The following is a 24,053-nucleotide window of genomic DNA, read 5'->3' on the forward strand; positions in this document are numbered from 1 at the left end:
ATGACGAGAAAACGTCCCTGCGAAGCTTTAAGGTTGCCTTATTTCATTCTTAAATGACAAGAAAATGTCCCTGCGAGGCTTCAAAGTTGCCGTATTTCATTCTAAAATGACAAGAAAACGTCCCTGAGAAAGCTCTAAGGTTGCTGGATTTCATTCTAAAGTGACAAGAAAACGTGCCTGTGAAGCTTTAAAGTTGCCGTATTTCATTCTAAAATGACAAGAAAACTTTCCTGTAAAGTTGCCGTATATCGTTCTAAAATGACGAGAAAACGTCCCTGTGAAATCATTGAGCCAATTTAAAACCTATTAAAAATAAACTTGTAAAATTGAGTAATTTTTCTATTCAGTTTATTCAACCACTCACTTGATACACTAATAGTTTTAAAAATACGAAATTCTATTTTTAAAAACAGAATTTCATAGGTTCTATCTTTAAAAATAGAATTTCGTATTTTCTATTTTTAAAAAATACGAAATTCGTATTTCGTATTTTTTAAAAATACGAAAGACGAAATACGAATTTCGTATTTTTAAAAATAGAATTGCGTATTTTTAAAAATACGAAAATTCGTATTTCGTATTTTTAAAAATATGCGTACTTTAAAATACGAAATCCAAATTTTTTAAAACGAAACTTCCGTATTTTGTATTTTTTAATACGAAAAGAGAAGTGGTCAATTTTCCTAGAGAGCATCACATATGCTCCCAACCCAAATTAACCGTAAGTAAGGTTTTTTTGTTTGTTCTGATGTTTCATAATCACATGGGCCATGAAGACGTTAACTTGTTTAACTGCACTCCCAGTGAAAAAGTTTTGATTTGGTTTTAATTATTAGCAAGTAGCACGATTTAAATATTAGAAAATTTATCTTTATATACATATATAATGTATTATTTTTTTAAAAAAAAATTGAACTTGGAATGTTGTTAACTATAAATTTTAATATATCATGAAGAGAGTATTTGCATTCCTAGTTAATATGCATTTTTTGTAAGGAACTTTTCTTTCTGAAAGCTTTATTTATTTTCTATAACAACGAATGACAGTTTACTTCAGCTATACAATGTTTAATTTTTTCTTTGTGGACAAAGTCTTCTGTTAGTTGTTTGCTTTTGCTTAATTTATATAAAATAAAATGCAAATTGTTGATGTATTCATTTTAGTTTTTACCCTGTTCGATGTTATAAAATTATGTCCTCGTGGGGGTGAAGTGAGTTTTTATTTTTTATAAAGAAGGAACTTTTTGAAGGAAAAACTTTAGCAGCTTAAAAAATTCTGAAAAGTTAGTTCATAGATTTCCACATTCACCAAAAACGTAAGAAAAGAAAAAAAAAATTAAAAAAGAACTTTCGGATCCAAGTTCCTAAATAAAGAAAAAGAAATAATTTTCTACGGAAACAATGCAAAATTAAAGGACTGACCATTTATAACAAGTTGTGCGTAAAATGTTCATTATAATGTGAATATAAACTGTGTTAATTTTTTAAAATTTTTGAGCTTTAGTCCTCGATATAATTAACATCAAAGTAGTCCTACAGTTGCCGCCATGCCAGTGTCGATTAGGACTTTCTGTTCAGTAAAATACTAACTTGTGCGACTTAAGACAGAGGGGATGTATACAAACGCATTCTAAATGAACGAAGTGAGGGAATGCTAAACTGTGCCTCCTCTGATCGTATGAGAGTAATTTTATTTATCATATTTTAAAATAAATATCTGTATCGGAATAAAATAATGTTTTGTTGTTATAAATATGGTTTTAGAGTTTGAGACATAAGTATTACATGTATTCAACTTTATTATGAAATTTTCTTGTGTTATTTTTGTATCAAAACATCTTGAAAGAAGTGCTTCATTTAATTTGCTAGACTTGAAAAAAAACTTTAAATGATTATGCGCAATAAAGTGTACTGAAAAGATTTTGTGATAGCAAAACAGAACAAAAATAATCTCATAGTTTTTCTTTGCTTAGCTACTTTCCAATGTTGTTAAATTGTTGAAAAATATTTTTTCCACGTTGTTCTGCTGGAATTTACCTTGTCTTCTTCATCGCTTAAAACCTCGCGACAAATTATAATCCCTCTTAGAAGACCAAGAAGTAAGAGTGCATCCTTACAAGTCCTGACCACTAATGAATTATGGCTTTTTAGAGGCAAAATCTGCACATAACAAAATGCAAACATTTAAAAAATTTTATGCCATGTTGTTTTTGTGAAATGTAAGAATGTTTTTATTACTTAAAAACTTATGTAGTTTTTTTCGTTAGTTCTCCTTTACAGAAAAAATCTTCTGAAAAAAACAACAAAGCGAAATTTAAAAAATAATTTTCTGAGTAAACAATGCAAAATTACAGAATAATTTTTATAGGAAACAAAGCCTGCGGTTGTGGATTAAAAAATGTGTGCAATTCCTCGTGTTTTCATGAATATGGAAATTTAAATCAATATTTTTAAATTAAAATATTACTTTATATTTGTTCTTAATACATGTTCAGTTAAAAGGATGTATAGTCTCAGTATTCTTTCTTATAAACGTGTTTCTTTAATTAGAAATCAACCATGTAACCAGGGCTTCTTAAGTAACATCCCCTCCTCATACAGACACAAATTTTGATATTCTCTTCTATTATTGAAGCTAGTTAGAAAATTCCCTGGATAAAAAAAACTAAGAAAACTCCCTTTAAAATGCTTCTCATGTAAATAGATAACAAAATAACTTGTATAATACTCTCCCCAAAAAGACAATGAAAGCAATAGCAAGATCCCCTTCCCTCAAAGATGTGGACGTCCCTTATAGATGACTCCATACAATATGAAAGAAAAAATAACCAATGCCCCCTCCCCCGGTTTGGTTATAAAGTTTGACTGGGATAGAAAGTGACAATTTTTTTCTTTGCAACAAAAACTACATGAAACGCGCTCCCTATTGAACTCCTTCGTTAACTGAATTTGTTACAAACTCTGTTTTGAAAAGAAAAAGTGATACAGTTTCCTAGAGTAAGAACTAGATGAAAATGCACGCCTTGCTGAAGTAAACAAAATGCAAAAACTATCCACATGCTTGACGATATCATCTTGCTTAATTCTCTACATCATGACCCTGTACAAAATAAAAGTTATGCTCACTTAACCTAAAAATCTAGGTAACTAGCTAAACTTTCTTGGTCACTTTTCAATCTTTTGTGTGCTTTCTTTATCTAGAAAATAATTATCTAAAAAGAAGAAAATAACACAGATCAAATGTGGGGAAATTTGATCTGTGTTATTTTCTTCTTCTTAGAAAGTCTCTGATAAGTCTCCAATATCCCAAAAGTACATAGTTCTATTCTGAAATAAAAACAAAATACAGTTACAAAGCTAGTTACAAACTAGCCCTTTTCTCAGGTAACACCGCCATTATATGATTATAATTTTTGCAGCGATAAATAATAGAATTTATTTTCGGTGTAGAACAGGCCTTACAGTAATAACCTCGGTATCACGTTGTCACGTGATTTTAAGCAAAAGGGCGGATTTTCAGAAAATTCAATCACATGTCGATTAGCTTTCAAGTATTAAAGCACCCCCCACCCACCCTAAAGTTAAGGAGAAAGTTTATTATGCCACTGTGTAGGCAAAAATTATGTTAAGGTTACTTTTACGAATATGTTATAATTTTTAGTGTGCTTTAACAGTTTTGTGAGAGAAATAATGATATTGTGGTTTTGCAGAGTATTGTAAAGTTTTGTAGGGTAAATTATGTGACAACCTTTTAAGCTAAGACGACTCCTCAAGCTAAGACGACTCCTCTTCTCAAACAACTTGTTTTTATTCTGTCAGGTCTGGCTACGGGAAAATAAATAAATATTAATTTCGTTTAAGCAAAGGAAGTAGAAATTAACCTTAGTTATAATTAGCAATAATTTTCAATACATATTTACATTTATCGATATTTCTTATACTGTTAGCGTTATAGGGATATAACACAAAGATAAGTGAAAATTATCGCTATATAGTTTGTTATCAATTTTGCAGTGTTTTTCAGGAGAGGCGTGCGATCGAATGTGCACGCCTTGGCACACGCCTAAATCGTTTCAGGCGTGTGATTAATTGCACGCCTGAAAAATAAAAATTGAGTTTTCAAAATCAACCTTTAAAATCCATTTTGTAGCGTGCGATGGCTTTTTCATGGATTTTTTCTTTATGCCTGTAAAAACGAAACCCACGTGCGGTGTAAATTTTTTTGAAGTTTTAAGCCACATGGATAAAGATTTTTTTAACTTGAAAACAAAGCATATTTTTGCCTATTTGCTTGTGATGACTTGAAAGGTGAACAATAAATATAAAAATGACAGTATAGTCATGCATACTATTTCGGACATGTAGAAAAGGAAGTTAAGATTGAGAAAGTCGCTATACCAGTAGACGCTCGATCATCGTGTTTGGGGTTCACGATTTATAACGTCCCCCACTTTTATACCACAAAATGAATGCGCAACAAAAAACATTCTTGCGTAACATTCTTTGCAAGTGCGCTTTACATCGCACGCTTTACTTGATTTACACGTGCGAATCAACTTCCATCTGATTTTGTTAAAATTTGGTATGCTAACAAATATGAATGAAATTTTCTATTTCCTATGAATTTCAAGAAATTACACTTTCATTAAAGTTATGGAATTACATAGTTCAAATGCCCTCTACCCTGAACTACACATTTTATCGCCTAAAGTAAAACACATACCTGTATTTGTAAACACCAGACATCGAACCCAATCCTCATGACCACTCAAACTCAACACATGAACAAACTAGTAAAAATAAACAGAATCAAGACAGATTTTACTTTCGATGTTTTACCTTAGAGCATTATACACTATATTATAGTTGATATAGGTAAAATGCATTTCTTAACATAGAAATTTATAATTCATGCCATAAACAGAAATCCAAATGCAATATTTTACACATACAAACTTAAACACCAATAAACAGTTGCGTTTACATAGTGTGATAATTTAGTACTCCCAGTAGCCATAAAACAGGTTTTCACTGTTAAATTTTAAATATTTAGTCATTGCGCAATACAAAAGATGAGTGATTTGGTTTTTAGACAGAAATATTTTGTTGCCTAATGTAAGGTAGATTTTGAATTAATGCAAACTGGTAGCCTTGTGGTACAGCGTTCGCTTCGAATGCAGAAAATTCTTGGGTTCAAACCCTGGCGGAGTCATGCCAGAGACAATAAAAGTGTGAATCTATCCTTTCTGCTTAGCGCTCAGCATGACAATGGAATTGATATCTTAGGCGGTTGTCTAGCTGGGCGATTGCTGTGCTTGCATGACTTTCATAGCTCATATGGGAGCTTTAAATGCACTAGGACCCCCTTCGCAGGACCCTCGTTGATAGCAGTACCAATAGGAACTGAAGAGGCTATCCTGGGTGAATAATTTGTTCATCGAAAACATATAAACCTATACATTATTTTGATCAGCGCTTTAATCTATACACATTACAATCAAAGAATAAAGGGGATCTACAGTACTGACGTCAGCAAAACAACAAATTATTTTCCATTGACCATCTCCTTAAGTGGATTTCTCCACAGGCCTTATCGACTAGTCTATATAATAATACGAAGAGTGTGACTGTTTATGACAGGCAATGTAAATGTATTCGTTTACCTTTGATGTCCCTGAAAAAGACATGTGTCAAATGTTAAATGTTGTGACGTCAATAACGTCAATATCTTAACTTAAATTAATGAAGTCATTACAATGCACTTAAAGTTTTGAATTAAATAACTTGGAAACGAGGTGGTGACGTCAGTCATGTCATCAAAAACCTTTAAATCCAAATATCTCTTCAAAGTACATGATCCTATACATTTTCTTAATCAGAGTTTGGAGCTCAACAGCCGAACATTTTTTTTTAAAATTTTGTACATTTGTGAGACTTTGTTGACATCATCAAAATTTAAGTGATGGTTCTATTTTCCATTGTTACCCTGCCTAAGTGGATTTTCCATGGGCCTTATTGACCAGTTTAAAAATAAAAGAATAACAAGAAATTGCTGTGCATATTAACAATCACAAAGAAGAAACAATGTATTTGTGTAAAAACAAACTCATATTATAATATCATGAATAATTTATGGAAAGTTAAAATAACAGATCAATTTGCACATTTTTCCCCACTTTGTGAATATAGTGTGTATAAAAGTGATTGTTTTAAACCACCTTAAAAAACGCCGACGAAATTGACGAAAGCCTGAGCCAAAACCAAACCATCGCCCTATCCCAATTGAACAAAAATAATAAAAGAACCTACCATGTTATTTTGCAAGGTGTAAATTTTAATTAACATATCATCACAACCACATGCTAGCATAACACCTGAAATTAAATGCCATATGAAGTTTAGAGCATATAAATTAAATGTGATTTTTATGTGCTCAATCTGGCAAGTAATAATAAAACATTTCAGTAGATAAAGAAAAACCTGTAAATGCAAAATACTGCAAGGCACAAGGTAAGATAAAAAAGTAAGAAGGATGGCAATACAGAAAATTACAAATTGGGACAACAAGCCAGTTTTTATTGTACAAAAGCAGTCACGTCATTTAAAATTATTCAAGCGACTTTATACAAGAGGGGTTATATGGGTGTGCTGTAATATGTTTTTGTGTCTTTTATGTATGTGTAAGTAACAATTGTTATCGTCTGCTAGTTGTTCTGCATAGTACTTGTTGTAAAAAGCTAATATTCTATTGTTGACTATTGTGTTTGTCAATTGTTTTATTGTTTAACAAATTGTAAAAATTATGTCGTAAAAATCTGATGCTTAGCAACGGTTAGCGAAATTTACTGAATCACACAAAAAAAAGTTCTCTCATGAATCAGCTTAGAACTCCACATAGCTATTCTAACAGTTAGAAATATTGCTGTTTTATTTTGAGCATATATGGGGCAAACACAAAACCCAGGAAAAGATTTACCATTCAAGCTAGGCAGTATTGACATTGCCAATGTATGTGAAAATCCATTGCCAAATGAGATTGTTTGAACACATTGAAAATCTAAAAACATAAACAATAAAATGATGCTAGATTATCCCAAACAAATAATTTCGAATAAAATGTTGACAATCTTAAAAAAACAACCTTCTTTTCCTTGTCTTTTAAATAATTTCACTGTTGAATCTGAGCTTGCAGATGCGATATATGTATTATTTCCGTAGGTGACTGAAGCCAAGGAACATATAACATTATTGTGTCCTGTTAGTTGCTGTTGAAACTGCCACTAAAAAACAATGTGAGGGTACTCTATGCATGTATATGGTATATATATACAAGCATCACTTGAAATTTTAAAATAACACATTTTCAAAATTGTATTACCAAATGTTGCACATTAACGTTTATTTTGAATCTATATCTTACTGAGATCTAATTCACATTCCTATATTTCTCCAGCGATCAATCGTTCAAGAGAGGTTTTGTGCTCTGAGCATGTGCATTGCAAATTTTTACAAGGCTGGAAATTGCTGGCAATTGCAATAATAGCTTCAACCGTTTCAAACTTGTAGATTGTGTGCTAGCTTTGTAGGCCAATTATAAAAATAGTTTTCTGATTTTTTGCAGACATCATTTCAAATAGAAATCAAAATGGCAGATTCTTCATAGAATTAAAGGAGCACTCCAGGGAAAAAAAAAATACTTGAAAAAATGTCATTTTGATAAGACAATACATAAATATGTCAGAATAAACCTTTTACAATCGTTAAAAATCTTTATTTATACCTTAATCGGGTCTGTAAACATCTTCAATTTTAAATAAATTTGCAAGGACGCGTAAAGCTGAGAGGACTATGTCCGAATAAAAAATAAGCATACGTCATACATATAAATGAATACGAATAAATCAGCATACGTCACATCATGCAGAAAGTCTGTGAGCTCAGCAGCACACTTTCTAAAAGTTTGTTTACTTACTGTTTACATTGTTAGTTGATAAGAAGTCTTGTAATAATGACGAAGATTATAACTTAGAAAACATAGAATCGGTAATTTTCTTCATGAAAAAGACTTTACAAAGCTACAGCCACACAACTTCAAACCTCTTGTGTCTCACAAGGGAGAAATTAATAATGATGCAAAGTGACGAGGTGTCTTTTACTGACTCAAAGCAACGTTCTTAGCAAAATATTTTCTTTTTAAAGAAATAAAAAATATATTTAATCGCTTTTTTTAAAATTCTTTTCGTCAAAAAACTTTATCATTTGCTTCAGTAAAAAATCTTTCTTACTTTACAAGCCAATTTATTTTCATATAGGTGAATATTTATCATAGCACATCCGTATTTCATTCTTATCAGAGAAAGCTTCACCCCGATCAGACCTCTGGTCATGACGGGCGAGTATAATGCGTGTAAGTCATATTGAAGAAGAACTACTTTGTTCATCACTAACATACTGCCAAGCAGTGAGCGGGATTCGATCCGCGGTCCCCAGAACTGGGAGCCGCAGACGAACCCACTACACTACCTGCGGCAATATGTTAGTGATGAACTCAGATAGTTTATCCAGATGGTGTGTATACATATAGGTGAATATTTATCATACCACATCCGTATTTCATTCTCAACAGAAAATGGTTCACCCAGATCAGACCTCTGATCAAGACGGGCGAGTATAATGCGTGTAAGTCATATTGAAGAAGAACTACTTTGTTCATATTGCCCCACGTAGTGTAGTTGGTTTGTCTGCGGCTCCCAGTTCTGGGGACCGCGAATCGAATCCCGCTCACTGCTTGGCAGTATGTTAGTGATGAACAAAGTAGTTCTTCTTCAATATGACCAATTTATTTTATTTCCCAGTTCAGCAATATTTTTCCTCCGCACGCACTTTTTTGCACACAAATACCAACAAATTTTATGTTACATTGAAATTTTCTCTGTGATGGAGGACCATTTAAATGCGTGATCGAAAGATTGAATAATGTTCGGGTCGTTATAAGTTGGTAAAACAGGGGTATTAATATTGTGTAAATAAAAATCATTCTTATGATTATGGTAGGTCATAAATGCGCTGCAGAAGCTACTGACTTATAAGTGGTTGTTTTGACAAAGCTGTTTTAGAAACTGCATTATCATCCTTACATGCAGCCTTAAACAGTTACAAAGATTGAAGAAAATGGGTACATTTACCCCCTGAAAATATTGGGCATGTCCTTCCATCAAAAAAACTTTAGCACTACGAAAAATACATGTGTAACTAGAAAACTTTTTTGTCTGTGTTTGTATTGGAAATTGGTATAATGTTCTGTTACTTAATATAAAAATGTACAAAACGTTATTTGGTTGTGTTCTGTGGATATAAGTACAAAATAATGAAATGAGAAGAAATGAGACACTTTGATCACGTTCACTAGCTGAAATGGCATTTTTACAAAGTGGCAATATTTTAATATGGAAGTTTATTTCCTGGAGATCTCTTTTAAAAGAACTATCTGTGAAGTGCGCCAACCAAAAACAGAAACTTTGATTGCTTGGTAGATCACCTGCACGACGTATTTTGTTTAGACATTTTTTAATTCTTTTTTTTTCACAGACAGGATTCTGTGAAAACTTACTTCTTTACACTTCTCCGATCAATTGGTACATCGAAGCGCAGAGCAACTAACCATTTTGTAAAGACTTAAACGTAAGTTACATACAAAAAGCGATTTAATGTAAGGTCTTAACATGAATGTTCTCTGCGCTCGCTTAAACTTTCTGCACGATGTGGTGTCATTATTTATAATCGGGTCCAGTCCTAAATAAAATCGCGTCTGTCTGTTTTTTTATGAGAAAAAAAATTGAATATTGGAAGGCTAGTACAACAATTTTAAATAAGAAAAATAAGTGAAGTAAGTTTTTTTTGATTTCTTATGCTTTTCTGAGTACGTATAAAAGAAAAAAGAAAAAAGTGATTTTTACTGGAGTTCCCCTTTAAACAAATGTTACTTCTCAATGCTTTTCAAGCATTAAAGAAATTTAAAATGCAGCAAGTACACTCAAACCTGTTGTTACCCAGGAATTATTTACTTTCTTGATTAGTGATATATCTTTAAGTGAAGAGAGTATATCTATTAAAACCTTTGTTGTTTTCTTGATTATCTTCCAAACAACTGGAAGACTCATCTGTAGCTTGTTGCTATTTTTACATGGACATGGCCAGTAGCTGAGTACATGAAGTGTGCAGATAATCTCTCAGTAGGTGATCCAACTTTTCTTTTCAAATAACACGACCAAGTAAAATATCAAAAGTCACCAAGTTCATTTAAAAACTTCTAAAGAAGTAGAAGTGGTCAAGAACTGTGTATCTTTTACTGGCTGATTAATTGTGATGGTTTTGGTGAAAACGGTAACAACTATTTGTGACATGGTTTGTGATTATCAACAGTTTGCTTTTTAACTTTATTTGATATTTTAACGTGAACGCTGACTGTAAAAAGTATGCCCGCGTTAAAGTTCATCTTGCTTACTTCAAACTGATTGGCTCCTTATTTAGCAGCGTTATAACGCGTTAATAACGGCATTCAGATTTCACGAAATCTTGAACATAGAAAATTTTTAAACATTGCTCAGACAGACTTTTAACCGTTATAACGCGTTGAAACGTTTCTTTACAGTGACCGTCGATCATTGAAGCGTTATACAGGCGTTATAATGCCATACACTTAAAAGCTTATTCTAACAGGTATAAAGAGTTAAAAGGGACCGCCTCCACCAACGTTTCACATACAAAATGAAACGACTGTATCAACATTTTTTAAAATCGTTTACAGATCGTTTCTTGAAACGAACGTGAAACAATTCGGAAACGATTGTAATTTATTATAAATTTATTAAGCTCAAGAATGATACGAAGTGGAAGCGAATGGGAAAAGATTGGGAAACGATTTCGAAACCATATTAAAGCGAATCTAGAAACAAAATTTGAAACGAATCACGAAACAAGTTCTGAAACTACTTGTTTCCCCAAAGCAATTAAAATACAAATAAAAACATGACAAATTTATTATGTGAAACTATACGATCTACAACGATCTTTTCACTTTCTATGATCTCATTTTCATGTTTTTTAAAGGATCTACGGCGATCTCTTTGCTTTCTACGATGCAGTTTTCATGATTTTTAACGATCTATGGTGATCTTCTTGTTTTTTACAATTACGATGTTGTATTCATGATTTTTAAACGATCTGCAGCGATCTTTTTGTTTTCTACGATCCTGTTTTCATGACTTTTAAATGAACTAGAGCGATCTTTTCGCTTTCTATGATGCCGTTATAACCGTATTTAAACAATCTTTTTGCTTTTTACAATCCCGTTTTTCTGATTGTTAAACGATCTACGGCGATCTTTTTGCTTTCTATTATCCTGTTTTTATCTTACGATATGTCAAACAGTGTTTTTGACAAGATTATTATCGATGAAATAAAACATTTGTAGCTACTATGTTTTAGAACAAGCATAAACATAAATGGAACCATTACACATTGTTGTAAATAAAATAAATTTATAACAACTTAATATAATCGCACTAACAAAAATGTCGTAAGTTGGAAAGAAAAATAAATTAATAAATTGAACAGTCAAAGTTATTGTTTCATGATCGAATTTTGTTTAACGGAATTCGAAAGTGGGGCAGTGTTAACGCTGCTAAAAATAAAACATAATAGGGTAGTTTTATAATGCTGGTTGTTTTAACGCCTCTAAAGCTTTAAAAATGAAGATCAAAGTCTTAAATTAACGCTGAAGTGGAAGTGTTATTACGGCATTATAACAGCGTTATAATAATGAAACGGTCAAAAATCGCAAACCATGTCACATATCATCAATAATACCATTATTGTGGTTATACAATTAACATTACCGGTATAACCATTAACTTTCATACTTTCACTGGCAAAACCAAAATAATTACTGGTATAATAACGGTATTGAATAAACGGTATTGGTAAATAGTCTTTTCTTGTTAATATAGACATAAATAGTCAAAGGTTTCAGATTTCTCAATCCACCAATCAGTTTTTGGTAAGTTTTTTTGTTCTGGTGTGCGATCGCTGGAATTTGACTTGATTAGGAACAAAACCTTGACAAGAGTAAGTGAAATTTAACCATGAACACTTTTGCTTCCATGTATATTTCATGTCAAAAATTTGTGGCTTTGAGTGCTCTTCTTGTTTGTTGTTTTTCTAAAGGCTAAATAACACAGTAAGTTTAAACGGACCGTTTAAATGTTAGATGAAAAACTTACCATGTAAAGAGGAAAGATGTACAACTTTTTTTGGTTTCATAAGTTTTTTGAAAAGTTGGACACGTTTAACTTTTGTTAAGTTTTTTCTATTGAAATTGAGCTTTTGTTTAAACCAAAGATAGCATATATTTTCTGTTTCTAGTCACAACCCCTTTTTTTCTACCATTATTCCTGTTGCTGCTATAGCAATAACCTCAACGGAAGATATACATGTTTTTTTCTTTGGTAGTCATTATGAAAAGAAAGTTTCAAAAAAATTCCTTTTCATATGTTATTTCATGTGTCAAATCTCATTTCATGTGTTAAAAATTTGTTATTATTAAAATGATCTGATTGGTTAAAAAATCTGTAGAAATATTTCTATTATTAAAAAATTAATCTTATTGGTTTAAAACTCAGTTGTAACAAATTTACTAGTTTAAATTACCTGTGAATAAATTTGGTTAATTACAGAAATTGGTTCTTTCTGTATAAAAAGTGCTGCAAAGTGTTTTTTATTATTGTTTTTTAGATCAAACTTTGAGAAAGTAAAATTAACGTCAAAGGAACTTGTGAAAGTAATTTTGTCTCCTGATAAGCAAGTGGGAACGAATTAAATCGCTTCCTTAAACGACTTTTAACATAATTTAGACTGTTCTTTGATGTTTCTTTGTAACTGTTTCATAAGTTTTTCTCAACCAGAAAAAAAGAATTTGAATTAAATTGGATCAATTGTGGCAAAACTGTGCGAAATATTATTGAACATTTGTGTGTGCCTGCTTTAATTAAGAATGCCATGATATCTTTAGCTGTGTTGAGCCCCATTTTGATAATTTTATATTACTACAGTTCATTTCAAAAATAACCACAATAATAACCACAAATAATCGTTGGCTTGAGAAAACAAGGTTTCTGCTGTCAATGAGTTTCAAACATCATGTTAAGGAAAAAATAAAAATATTAACCAATTATGCAACGTGTTACGATCGAAGATCCCTTTATCGCCTATTTCTCCATCCAACACACAATCAGTATTGTCTGCCGGATGAGATGAATAAACAGCTGATTAACAGCAAATAACGTACAGTGGCTTGTGGCTATAAAAACTACTTTGTTTGTTTATACAATTTTTAAAATAAAGAATAGGACAAAACAACAATATTATTTTACCATCAATTTGATGATATTGAAGTAAATTTTTTAAATGATTCGAAAACATGCTACATATTTACTAAAAAATTATTTTGCTAGATTCTCGTGTTTGAGGTTCACAAGTTTAAACGTTTCTAACTTAAAGATAATTGTTCAGGACAAGACACAAAAATTGTTAAAAAGAAGAGCTCACGATATTGCTTTAATATACCAGCCTTATCTTTTAATTATAGTTTAATAATTTTAATTATCTCCCTGTAATCATTGAACAGTATTACTCGTAGTCCTTTTGTCTTACTACCGATCTAAACAGTAAAATAATACAAGTATTATAGGTTGTTACCATTTTCCCCAAATCTGTCACAATTTAGTTCTAATTTGCTTTAGTTTGTTTAAAATTCTAGGATCGACCTTCTCATGTTTGAGAGTGAAATGTTTGTATTTTTAAAATCAGTCATGCACTGTAGTGGTAATGGTCATTCTAAAAAACCACAACCAACCACAAAAAACTAATTGCCATAGGATATTCCATGCATGGAAATTAGTCTTAAATCCACAGCGTGTACTTCAGCTTCTTTTACACCTTGAAGAACTACTTTACAGTCTGGTGATAGGAGCGTACCTATAGCATAACTGATCGCTGCAAAACCACTGGTTAAGCAGATTGTCTGCACTACTGACATAACTTCATCAATACTTTTAAGAAAAAAAACCTGAAATTTAATTTAAAGATGCAAGTAACCTTTATATGACAGTCCACATACATATATCCATACAAACCGTTTTATCTCTTCTTGTCCATACAATAATACTTTTATCAGATGATCCAGATATCAGCTCTAAATTGGAACACAATTCATAACACATGAAAATAACAACCCTATAAAAAGTAGGCCAGCACAAGCTTATTACAGAAAAACAATAACTACAAAACAACATTAAGAAACTTTAAAGAACAGTAAAAAACCTAAAACCTGTCTACCTTCGTTAAAACCACTCGTCAAAAAATCTTACAAAAGCAGTATTGTTTATCAAGCTAACTGTCCACGTTGCAATGCAAGCTATGTCGGCCTGACAAGTCGTATGCAGTATATTATACCACATTAGAGAACACTGATGAAATGGTCCAGTGGCAAATCACATGTTGTGAGTTGTGAATTAAACATGGATGATGCTAGCATCCTTCTCTCAAATAGTCAACGTACCATTTAACAATACTTAAAGATTTAATGATTAATCAACTAAAAGTGTAAAGATATAAGTCGATCATAAGTCTGGTCATAAAAATATAACTACCTTTGGGTGATTATATTGTAGCCTATTGATACTTTTTTTAATTATTATCTATTTTGTTTGTTTGACTGTTTTTGTTTGTTATTTATGTATATACACCGTTAAAGAAGAGTGGTGAATTGTTTTGATATTTGTAGTGTTTATAGCGAATAATTTATATACTACTTGTATAACTTTTTAACTGTTTAACTGTATTTATTTATTATTTTTAAACCTGATAATGGGTTGTGGGGCAAATAAAATAAAAAATAAAAAGCCCTTGCAGGCTTAAAGATTTCGGATTTGTAGCTTGCGTTCGTCCACTTCCATCGAACCTTCTGTACATTCTTAAGTTGAAGTCAAAAATGTTCTTGAATAGTGCCAATAAGTGCGTGAGGATACTGTCCAAAATTACATTTTCACTATGCATATAGAGGGAAAGATACTAAGAGGGTAAAATTTGCCATCAGGGTGACAATGTAGGCTTTAAATGACACATTTGAAACAAGCAAAACATTCACTAGTTGATTGTTAATCCATTTAGTATCGATTAAACATTTACTGAGAGTTTATAGTGGCTGTTCATTTTTAGTTAATTTTTTCCAAGTTACATCGACGATACAACAGCATACAGGTAAATCAGTGTTTGGAAGTTTGATCTGAAAACGCACTTCTTTCCTGCAACATGACGCACCGAATTCCAACATACGAGAACTGACAGTTGTCAACACCATTTTGTGTACATACTAGTTTATGAAACTAAAGCTTGTCTGGTAATCGATGTTTATGACTAGTGGAATTGTATTGGCAAGGTGTTTGAACACACATGTTGAACTATGTAATGAAATTAACAGTACAACTTTGTCTGCTTGTTCAGTTTTAATGAAGCTATTTCCATCGCTATTACATTGCCATGGTATTGGAATATGGATGTTGAACTATTGGATGATTTCAACAATGGTAATAAATTATGATTGAAAAACAAGGACGTGTGTTGTACCTTATTCCAAATAGCACTTCATATTCGATAAAAAGTGCACAAGATGTAATTTGAAAATTAACTACACATTGCTGTATTCGACATGTATGCCATATCTCAGAAAATCGCTTTATTAAACTTTCAGAGATGGTTATTAATTAATGTTCCACCTTACAACAAACAGAATACAGAAGATGCTTCTTCATTGTTCAGGGTTCAGTGAAGTTCTTCTTATCTAACATGCAAGTGGTTGTATACTACTCCATTTTCAGTATCATATCAGCTTCACTATCAAGTTCTTAATTTTGCCACTTTCAAAATACATCCACATATTTTGCAACATTTTTACAACGTCAAATGATACTCAACATTTCAAGTAAGTGGAAATAAAGAAGCTAGCTGGCTATCACTCATGTGCTCATGTGACAAATTTACTCAGAAAAGCTTATTAGATCAGAACATTACAATGACAGAAATGCCTGTCTAGTTCCTCTCACTGAAAACGCCATCATGAAAACAAACTTTATGTTTACGACAGCATATTCTGCTTTTATGACAAGGGGGTAAAATATGAGGAGAATAAAGGAAGTAACAATACAACCTACTAGGGTCCCGTATGAAAATAGCCTCTTTACCCTAAATGTAACCTTATTTAATACTTTTATAACTTTTAAATAATTTTGTGTTAACCATAATGTGTCAAAAAGTGAGAGAGTCCCGATCGCGAGTAACTATACACAAGTATACGAGTACGGGTACATTAAATGCCGAGTAAAGTGCAAGACGAGTACGAGTAATCGGCGAGTATACTACTCCATACCCTCGAGTATTGCCTCTTGCGCATGCGAGTACAGTATCGATAGCTCACATTGTGAAAACTTTTACTTCGTATTCGCGTCGTAAGAAATAACATTTTATTTTACATATTTTTTTTTTATGTTGCAACAAATTCTCTTTAGTTTACGTAAAAATGTATACGTTGCTGTAATGGCTCTTTATAACTTTGAATTTATATGGTTAATTTCTCACCGACGAGGAAACCCTTTGCTATTTACATCTGTTATCTAAATGCTTTTTTCTCCTAGCTAAATGTTTTGTTGCTACATTCAAACATTATTCCTTTTTCTTCGCAAGCATGAATTAAACAATGAACTCTGGAGACTAAATTAAGCCAATCACATTTAATTTTATTGTTTTGTAAGTAACCAAAAGTAAAAATGTGGATCCAGTGAGAATGATATGCACCCGAATTTTGAGTGAGTAATTACTTCAAAATGGGTTGTCATAAATTATAAGTGCTAATAATTAGCATTTAAATAGCATTTAATTATAAATGCTAATAATTATAATGGCAAAATGCTGATAGCTATCAGCATTTCGCCATTTTGAAAGTTTAAAGGAGCATTTCAGCACTAAATTTCAGCGCTAAATTTTGTTTCTATGAAGCTTTATGTTCTTATCTGAAAAATATTATATTAAAAAATAACGTGTCCTAGTTAAAATGCATAAAAATAAACAAAATAATAAATTATTACAGATCGTCTGTAACAACGATGTACAGAAGATTCTTTCTCATGTTTTTATAATTTTATTATCCATTCTCATCTTACCGATCATAGTGTGCATAATAAAATAAGCGGCAGTAATGGGGAGGACAAAGTTTTATGTGTCTTATTAATTGTATTTTTAATTTTTTTTTACATACTTTGTGGGCACCTGTTGTTTGAAAGTAGTGAATATAAAAAAGAAAAGAAAGAATGAGTATCATTTAAACTAAATTGTTACATTTTTTTACTGTTTTTTAACAGCATTTATCAATTTAGTCCTGGGCACTAGCTTGTGAAATACATGTCAATAACTTATATAACTATATTATTCTATTACCAGAAGCAAATCATTTCAATATTCTCAATGTGATTTGCTAGATTAGAATAACATTCAACACAAAAGAAAAATTTATCTCCAGAATCGTGTTTTAGAGAGAGTGAGGAGATCTTTATTCTTTATTCTTTCCCGCAGTTGAGTTGAATATAACGCGAATCAGTTTAGACTTGTCTGGCTCTTCGGAGTGTCAGGTCCCTGTGGCATGGTTCCAAATGGGACTTCTGATTCGATCGTAAATCAACAAAACGCCAGGGCTTAAAGTGTTAGCATGTAATCGTAATGCCAGCTTCAACTCACTATTGAACATAGAAAATTAACGAACAAAGAAAATAACAATGTAAAAATAGTGTTTTTCAATAAATCCAACACCAACATAAAAGCATATTGGCTGCAAGTGCATTCTCCGCCAGTTTCTCGTTTAATTATATCGTTTGCCTTTCACGCACGCCAGCGAGTACTGTGAGAGTACAGTAGCAAAAATGTGCGAGTATTTTTGACGTACTCGTACGCGCATTATACTCGTTGCGTACTCGTGGAATACCCACGGAAGAAATTACTCGTACCCGTAGTTTAATACTCGTGTATAGTTACTCGCGATCGGTACTGTATATTTCGGGTACAGCCCCTGGGATTATTTTTCAACACAAAGCAACCCGGCCTGAACCCTGATTGGTGGTCCTTTCCATCACAAAAAATACTCGAACCTGATTGGTTGCATTATACGTCATTACAAGAAACGTGAATAAAGTTTTTAATAATTTTTTTTTCACATTTTATTCAGATGTTATACAATGTCCTTAATATCTTTTTAGTAAGATTTTTTTTTTACCTTGGTTTCCCTTTAATGGTAATATCTAAGTATTACATAAAGTTTCCTAGTGCTGCATGTGCTTTGCCTCACTGATTTCCATAAGTATACTGGCTAACTTCTCCCCGAGCACTTCTGTTTTTTCTCACCGTGCCCATGAGTCAGAGAGGGGGGTGTTTGTACAGGGGATAAGAATTAATCATGGTTGTTTCTTACGTCGATTCAAAGATTTTAACGACTTGGCGTGGTAATACTTGCAATGTCTTTTTTCAAAACTCTGCTTTGAATAAATGCAAGAAAATCCTAAAAATTGCATCTCAATTTTTCCCCACTTTTTGAAATCGTATTTTGCGAAATGCGAAGTGCAATCTTGTTATGGTTAGCATTTATTACACATTATAATTAAGGGACCATCTCCACCATCATTGATCGTTTCCAGATTGTATCATCATTTTTGTTCTACGGCTTTAGCCGTTAGAACTTTAAAATGGACTTCTTTTTTTGCCACCGTTTTTACTATTGAGACTACTGAAGCACGGAAGGGTACCAGTCTAGTGTAGTGATATGTAAATTATTAGTTTTTGAATGTTGATAACAGAACTACCCTGTTGAACGATACAAAAACCTATTATTTTTACAAATAAATCTTTTTTAATTATTAATTTATGTTCAGTTGGTTTCACCAGTTTCACCAAGCTACAATGGTCGTTTGTTATTATTTTTTGTGATCTAAATTCCTTAAGCTAGATTTGTATTTGCTTACAAGGAGTTTCAACAGGCTAAAATTATTTTAAAAAATCGAAATAAATCAAAAATGCTTTTATTGATTTTTACGTTTCATATGTAGTTTTCAAAAAAGCGGTGTTTACAAACTTAACTCATTTTTGTACTTTCGTATTTTTCTTTCGTCTTTTGCTGTGCCAGTTGAAAATAACTAATTATTAATAATGTGATCATTTTTTCTGCCCAATTTTGAGAACTACAGCAAATGCTCCCCCACGGAAGATTTGGTATAAATCACTTATACGCCGTAGAACTTCCTGCCAAAACGGCTGGTTTATATAAAATCGTTTACAGATCGTTTCATGAAATAAACATGAAGTGATTTGAAACAATTTGGAAACAATTGTAATTTATTTGTTTTTTTAAGCTCAAAAATGATATGAAGTGGAAGCAAATTGGAAACAATTTGGAAACGATTTCAAAGCCATTTTAAAATGAATCTACAAACAAAATTTAAAATAAATTACAAAATAAATTTTAAAACAAATTGTTTCCCCAAAGCAATTAAAAAAATAAATAAAATTGTGATGAATTTGTTACGTGAAACTATTTTTAAACATTCTTCGAAAAATGTCACAAAAATTTATGCACTGTTAATTTCTTTGAAAGGACACAAAATTGTGTATTTATAGTTTCAGTCTACAGCAAGCTCTTTGCTTTCCACAATCCCGCTCTCATTCTTTTAAAATAATGTATGACAATCTTTTAGCTTTTAACGATCCAGTTTTCATCATTTTCAAAGATCTACGGCAATTTTTTTCGCTTTGAACGATGCCATTTTGACTGTACAATACTAGCCTGAAACCCAGCGTTGAAATGCCAGATTAAGCCACAAGTAACTGTGTTACCTGTGGTTCAACACCCAGTGAAGCGATTAATAAGTACCGTAAACTGTGCTACATATGCAAGTGGAGCGCTTTAGTACAGGTATATGCAGTATGTCATAAATCTCAAACACAACATTATGGTGTTTCCGGTGTAATATATTGTCAAAATACAGTATTCCACAACTTAAGCCAAAATAAAAACACAGTTTACAACCCGTTGTTACTCCGTCATAGTGAAACGGTTGGTCAATATTATTTTATTTTGGAAAATAAAGTGAAAGTTTAAAAGTTAATCGTAACAACGGGTTAAGTATTCAGTACCGGTAAAAAATTTTGCACATCCCTAAAGGCGCGCAATAATGGTTTTAATAGTCGTTAACATCAGGCTGAGTGCTTAGTACAGGGAAACCATGTCGCACATAAGTAGAAAACTTCGATTTAAAAAGAAATACAGGAAACAGCCCATCAATACCCAGTTAAAAAATTACTAAGCAATTTTACTTTCCGGAATAAGTTTCATAACAGTAATTAAAGGTGTAGCTACCTAATTTCATTTAGCATAAGAATTATTAAGAATTTTGTTGTAGCCAAACTTTATTTGGCTACTTTCACTTTTTTTTCAGAGGAAGCTAAAAAGCTAGGTAGATAACCATACCTTCTAATACAAATAAATACTTTAAAAAAATAGAAATAAATAAGGCCAGCCGGCCTTTATGCTCCCTTATAATCTTCCGTTGTAGCCAAAATCTTAAAATTGGTTTGTCTAACATTTATATGAGGCTAGACAATGTGACAATAAATTAATCTTAACCTGTGGAAACATAAATAACAAAGAAAACTAATACAAAGCTTTAGTGGGTGGCTGGGTAGCTATAGCTTGTCTGTTAGGTAAACAAAAAAACAAAAAACAAAAATTCCTGGAAAATAGTTCAAAAAACCTGTAATCTTGTTAATACGCGAATAGTAATCTTAGAAGTATCGCAAACTTAAAAAAATAAAGCAAACAGTTAAGAGACCTACAAACGTAACAGCGACCACAACCAGGATTCGGTTGCTTGCATCTTCTTAAACTGATTTGCCAGAGCGTAAAAAAGTTGAAAGTGCCAATGTGCTAATAACGCAGACAAAAATAACTTAACAAAAGGAAAACGCAGGCAACAAAATTTAAGACTTGCTGATTGGTTGATTTATTGATAAATTCGCACCAAATGTAGTAAAAGCAGGAAAACAAAATGGAATCTCCTCCGTACGGTATTAAAATAGTCTGTGTATTTGTTTTTCTGCAACATAGCACAGAATAGGGCTATTATTAAAGAGACAGAGCGATCTTTTCAATCCTGTTTTCATGATTTTTAAACAATCTACAGCCATGTTTTCACTTTCTACAATGCTGTTTTGACCGTTTTTAAAAGACCTACAATGATCTTTTTCACTTTATACAGTACTGGAATCAGGACACCTAACATCGTGAGCGCGTATCATGCGCGACACAAACGAACCGCGATCCTATCGTGACCATCGCGATAGAAAAAATGTTAACAAAGAGCTTCGCGATAGTAGCGATGCATAAAAAAATAACGATGCTATCGCGATCGTCACTATTAATCGAGATTGTCGTGATGGATCACGAATAACATTAAAAATATTAAACAATAGATGTGTATTGCTAATTTTGTGTCTTTGTTTTTTGTTTTTTTACATTTAAAAATTCTTTTGCATCTTGTATTTTTATTAGAAATTGGATTTTAAAAATAAGGTGACTCCAACTTAATTACTTGTTCTATGCGCGAAGTAGATAGTAGTTTACAGTCTGTTGGTAGGCGAAATAAAAATAATTTTATTGAGAATGCATAAATACTCGGAACAACAAAAAATAAAAACAACAACGGAGGAGGGTGTTACGACAAGCATATTTTTCTATGTATGTTTTGCTTGTATTAGCGAATGTTAAATTAGCGAATGTCCGGTTTAATAAAAGTTCACGGAAAAATAAGAATGTATTGTCGGAACAACAACAAAATAATAATAAAAAAATAACAACAGAGGAGGGTGTTACGACAACCGTTTTCTACGTATTTTTGCATAATGCACGCAGTTTATATTTTTTAGTTACGAAGGAAAAATAATAATAATTTGTCTCACTAAAAAAATGTAAGAAGTACTCAAGGTGAAAAGATAAAAATACTTGCATGTAAAAAACTTGTTTTCAAAAGTTATGCAGCAAGTTTTTTTGTGTTGTTTTGAAAGCTGTACAGCAAGAATTATTCTTGTGCTGTTTGGAAAGTTATACAGAATATACCTGTGTTGTTTTGAAAGATATACAGCAGGTTTTACTTAGGCTGTTTCGAAACTTATACAGCAAGTTATTATTTTCCCACTTAAAATAATAAAACACAAAATTTAATATAATAAAAAAGTTAAGTGTTCTTTTAATGTTTTTTGCGCAGTCTTATAAGAAAATTAATATTTAAGTGCAAAAAAGTTTTATGGACTTAGTTTAGTTGACAATATTTAAAGTCTTTTGCGACATTAAAATTATTTATTTATTTCATAACGAAGGAAGGTGTTACGACATTCATAATCTTTTTTTTCGCGAGATGGGATAAGAAAATGTTTGTTTGTTGATATTTTTATTATCGTGAAAGTTAGGTTCAGGCGGGCCCGTGGAACAACTAAATAAGTTAGAGTCTAAACAAGAAAAAAGCTTACGACAACGAAAATATTTTTGATTTAAAAAAAAAACAAAAAACAATTATTCATATTTAATTGCGCTATTCTCTCATGACAATAATTAAGTGATTTTTATAATGTTTAAAGATGTATCATGATGGTCGCGATATGGATCGCAAAAGTCACGATGCATCGTGAAAGTCGACCCCACGATGGATCGCAACCTTCATTATGCTAAAAACTTTAACCATCACGACAGCATCGTGAATCGTGAGCGACGCGCATGATACAAGATCCACGATGTTAGGCGTCCTGATTCCAGTACTGTACTATGCCGTTTTCATGATTTAAGCTATGACAATTTTTTCACTTTATTGATTCCATTTTAATTGTTATTAAACGATCCACTGTGATCTTTTCACTTTTTTGTTTTGTTAATTTTGTGCAGATATTTACAAAATTTGATAGTTAATTTCTTTTGAAATTAACGATGTGTAATTAACATGTGTTTATTGGAAGCAATTTTGAAACAATTTGAACTGAATCAAATAATAATTGTGTTGAAACAAATCAATTTAAATTTTTTTGAAACGGTAAATAAATTAGAAACTATTTGGAAACAACTACAAAACGATTTTAATTCACCAATTTTTAATATTGGTTTCAAAATCATGTGGAGAATAAAATATTATACAAATTGAAACCATTATTTTTAAAACAATTGTGGAGAGTATCCCTTACCATTTTCACTCAACCATTGTACACAGTAAACTTCTCCTTTATGACCATTTAATACATGAACTATTTTTCCAGCATAAACATTGTCCTAAAAAACAAAGAAAACATTTCATAATTTTTTCTGTATCTATATATTAAAATACCCGTACACGTCTGTCTGTCTGTCACGCAAAATGGTAGCTTAGCTGCGCGAGTAGCGAGACGCATGCAATGCGGTATAAAAAAGGCGGGCGAACCCGTGGATTTTTTCCTCGGGCTAACGACTAGTATATAAGAATTTCTGAAGTTATTGTTGAAAGCTTCCTAAAATTTTTTTTATTAACTTCTCTATGCTACAAGTTTCCAGAGTTTAAAACTAAAACTCTGATACAGAGTTTTGCATACTCCATGAAAAAATACGAAATCTTTGTTCCACTTCTTGATTGGCTATATTTTCATAAAATTTCCACACATCGGTTTTTTAAGAGGCAATTGCAAAAGTTTATATAGTTTTTGTTCTCATTCTTGCTTTTTATTGTTCTTTGTTCTTCCCATATATATTATGTAGGCAAAAATTGCTCTAAAGAAAATTAAGAAAAGTGATTTTGTTTTCATGAACACATTTTTTAATTTAAGAATATTGTCTTTTTAATTATTTTTTAATGTTTTATGCAAGAATAATGACGAAAGAATAATAATCT

The 24,053-nt window shown here is 31.7% G+C and overlaps 1 protein-coding gene across 3 annotated transcripts in view; it reads right to left on the reverse strand.

Moving 5' to 3' along the window:
• Nucleotides 1–24,053, reverse strand: part of LOC130622135 (elongator complex protein 2-like) — an 81,138-nt gene that overhangs the window by 50,662 nt on the left and 6,423 nt on the right. For 2 of the 3 annotated variants that reach the window (XM_057437548.1, XM_057437547.1), the window contains exons 2-7: nucleotides 23,377–23,461; nucleotides 14,193–14,251; nucleotides 7,142–7,280; nucleotides 6,977–7,057; nucleotides 6,310–6,374; nucleotides 4,724–4,790 (exon numbers count right to left, since the gene is read on the reverse strand). In XM_057437548.1, coding sequence (XP_057293531.1) covers nucleotides 4,724–4,790; nucleotides 6,310–6,374; nucleotides 6,977–7,057; nucleotides 7,142–7,280; nucleotides 14,193–14,251; nucleotides 23,377–23,461 — 496 coding nt within the window. Of the gene's footprint in view, nucleotides 1–4,723; nucleotides 4,791–6,309; nucleotides 6,375–6,976; nucleotides 7,058–7,141; nucleotides 7,281–14,192; nucleotides 14,252–23,376; nucleotides 23,462–24,053 lie in introns of those variants that run through there. The other variant, XM_057437549.1, reaches the window with a different exon arrangement.

This window comes from Hydractinia symbiolongicarpus, chromosome 12 (genome assembly GCF_029227915.1).
Source record: "Hydractinia symbiolongicarpus strain clone_291-10 chromosome 12, HSymV2.1, whole genome shotgun sequence".
Classification (NCBI taxonomy): domain Eukaryota; kingdom Metazoa; phylum Cnidaria; class Hydrozoa; order Anthoathecata; family Hydractiniidae; genus Hydractinia; species Hydractinia symbiolongicarpus.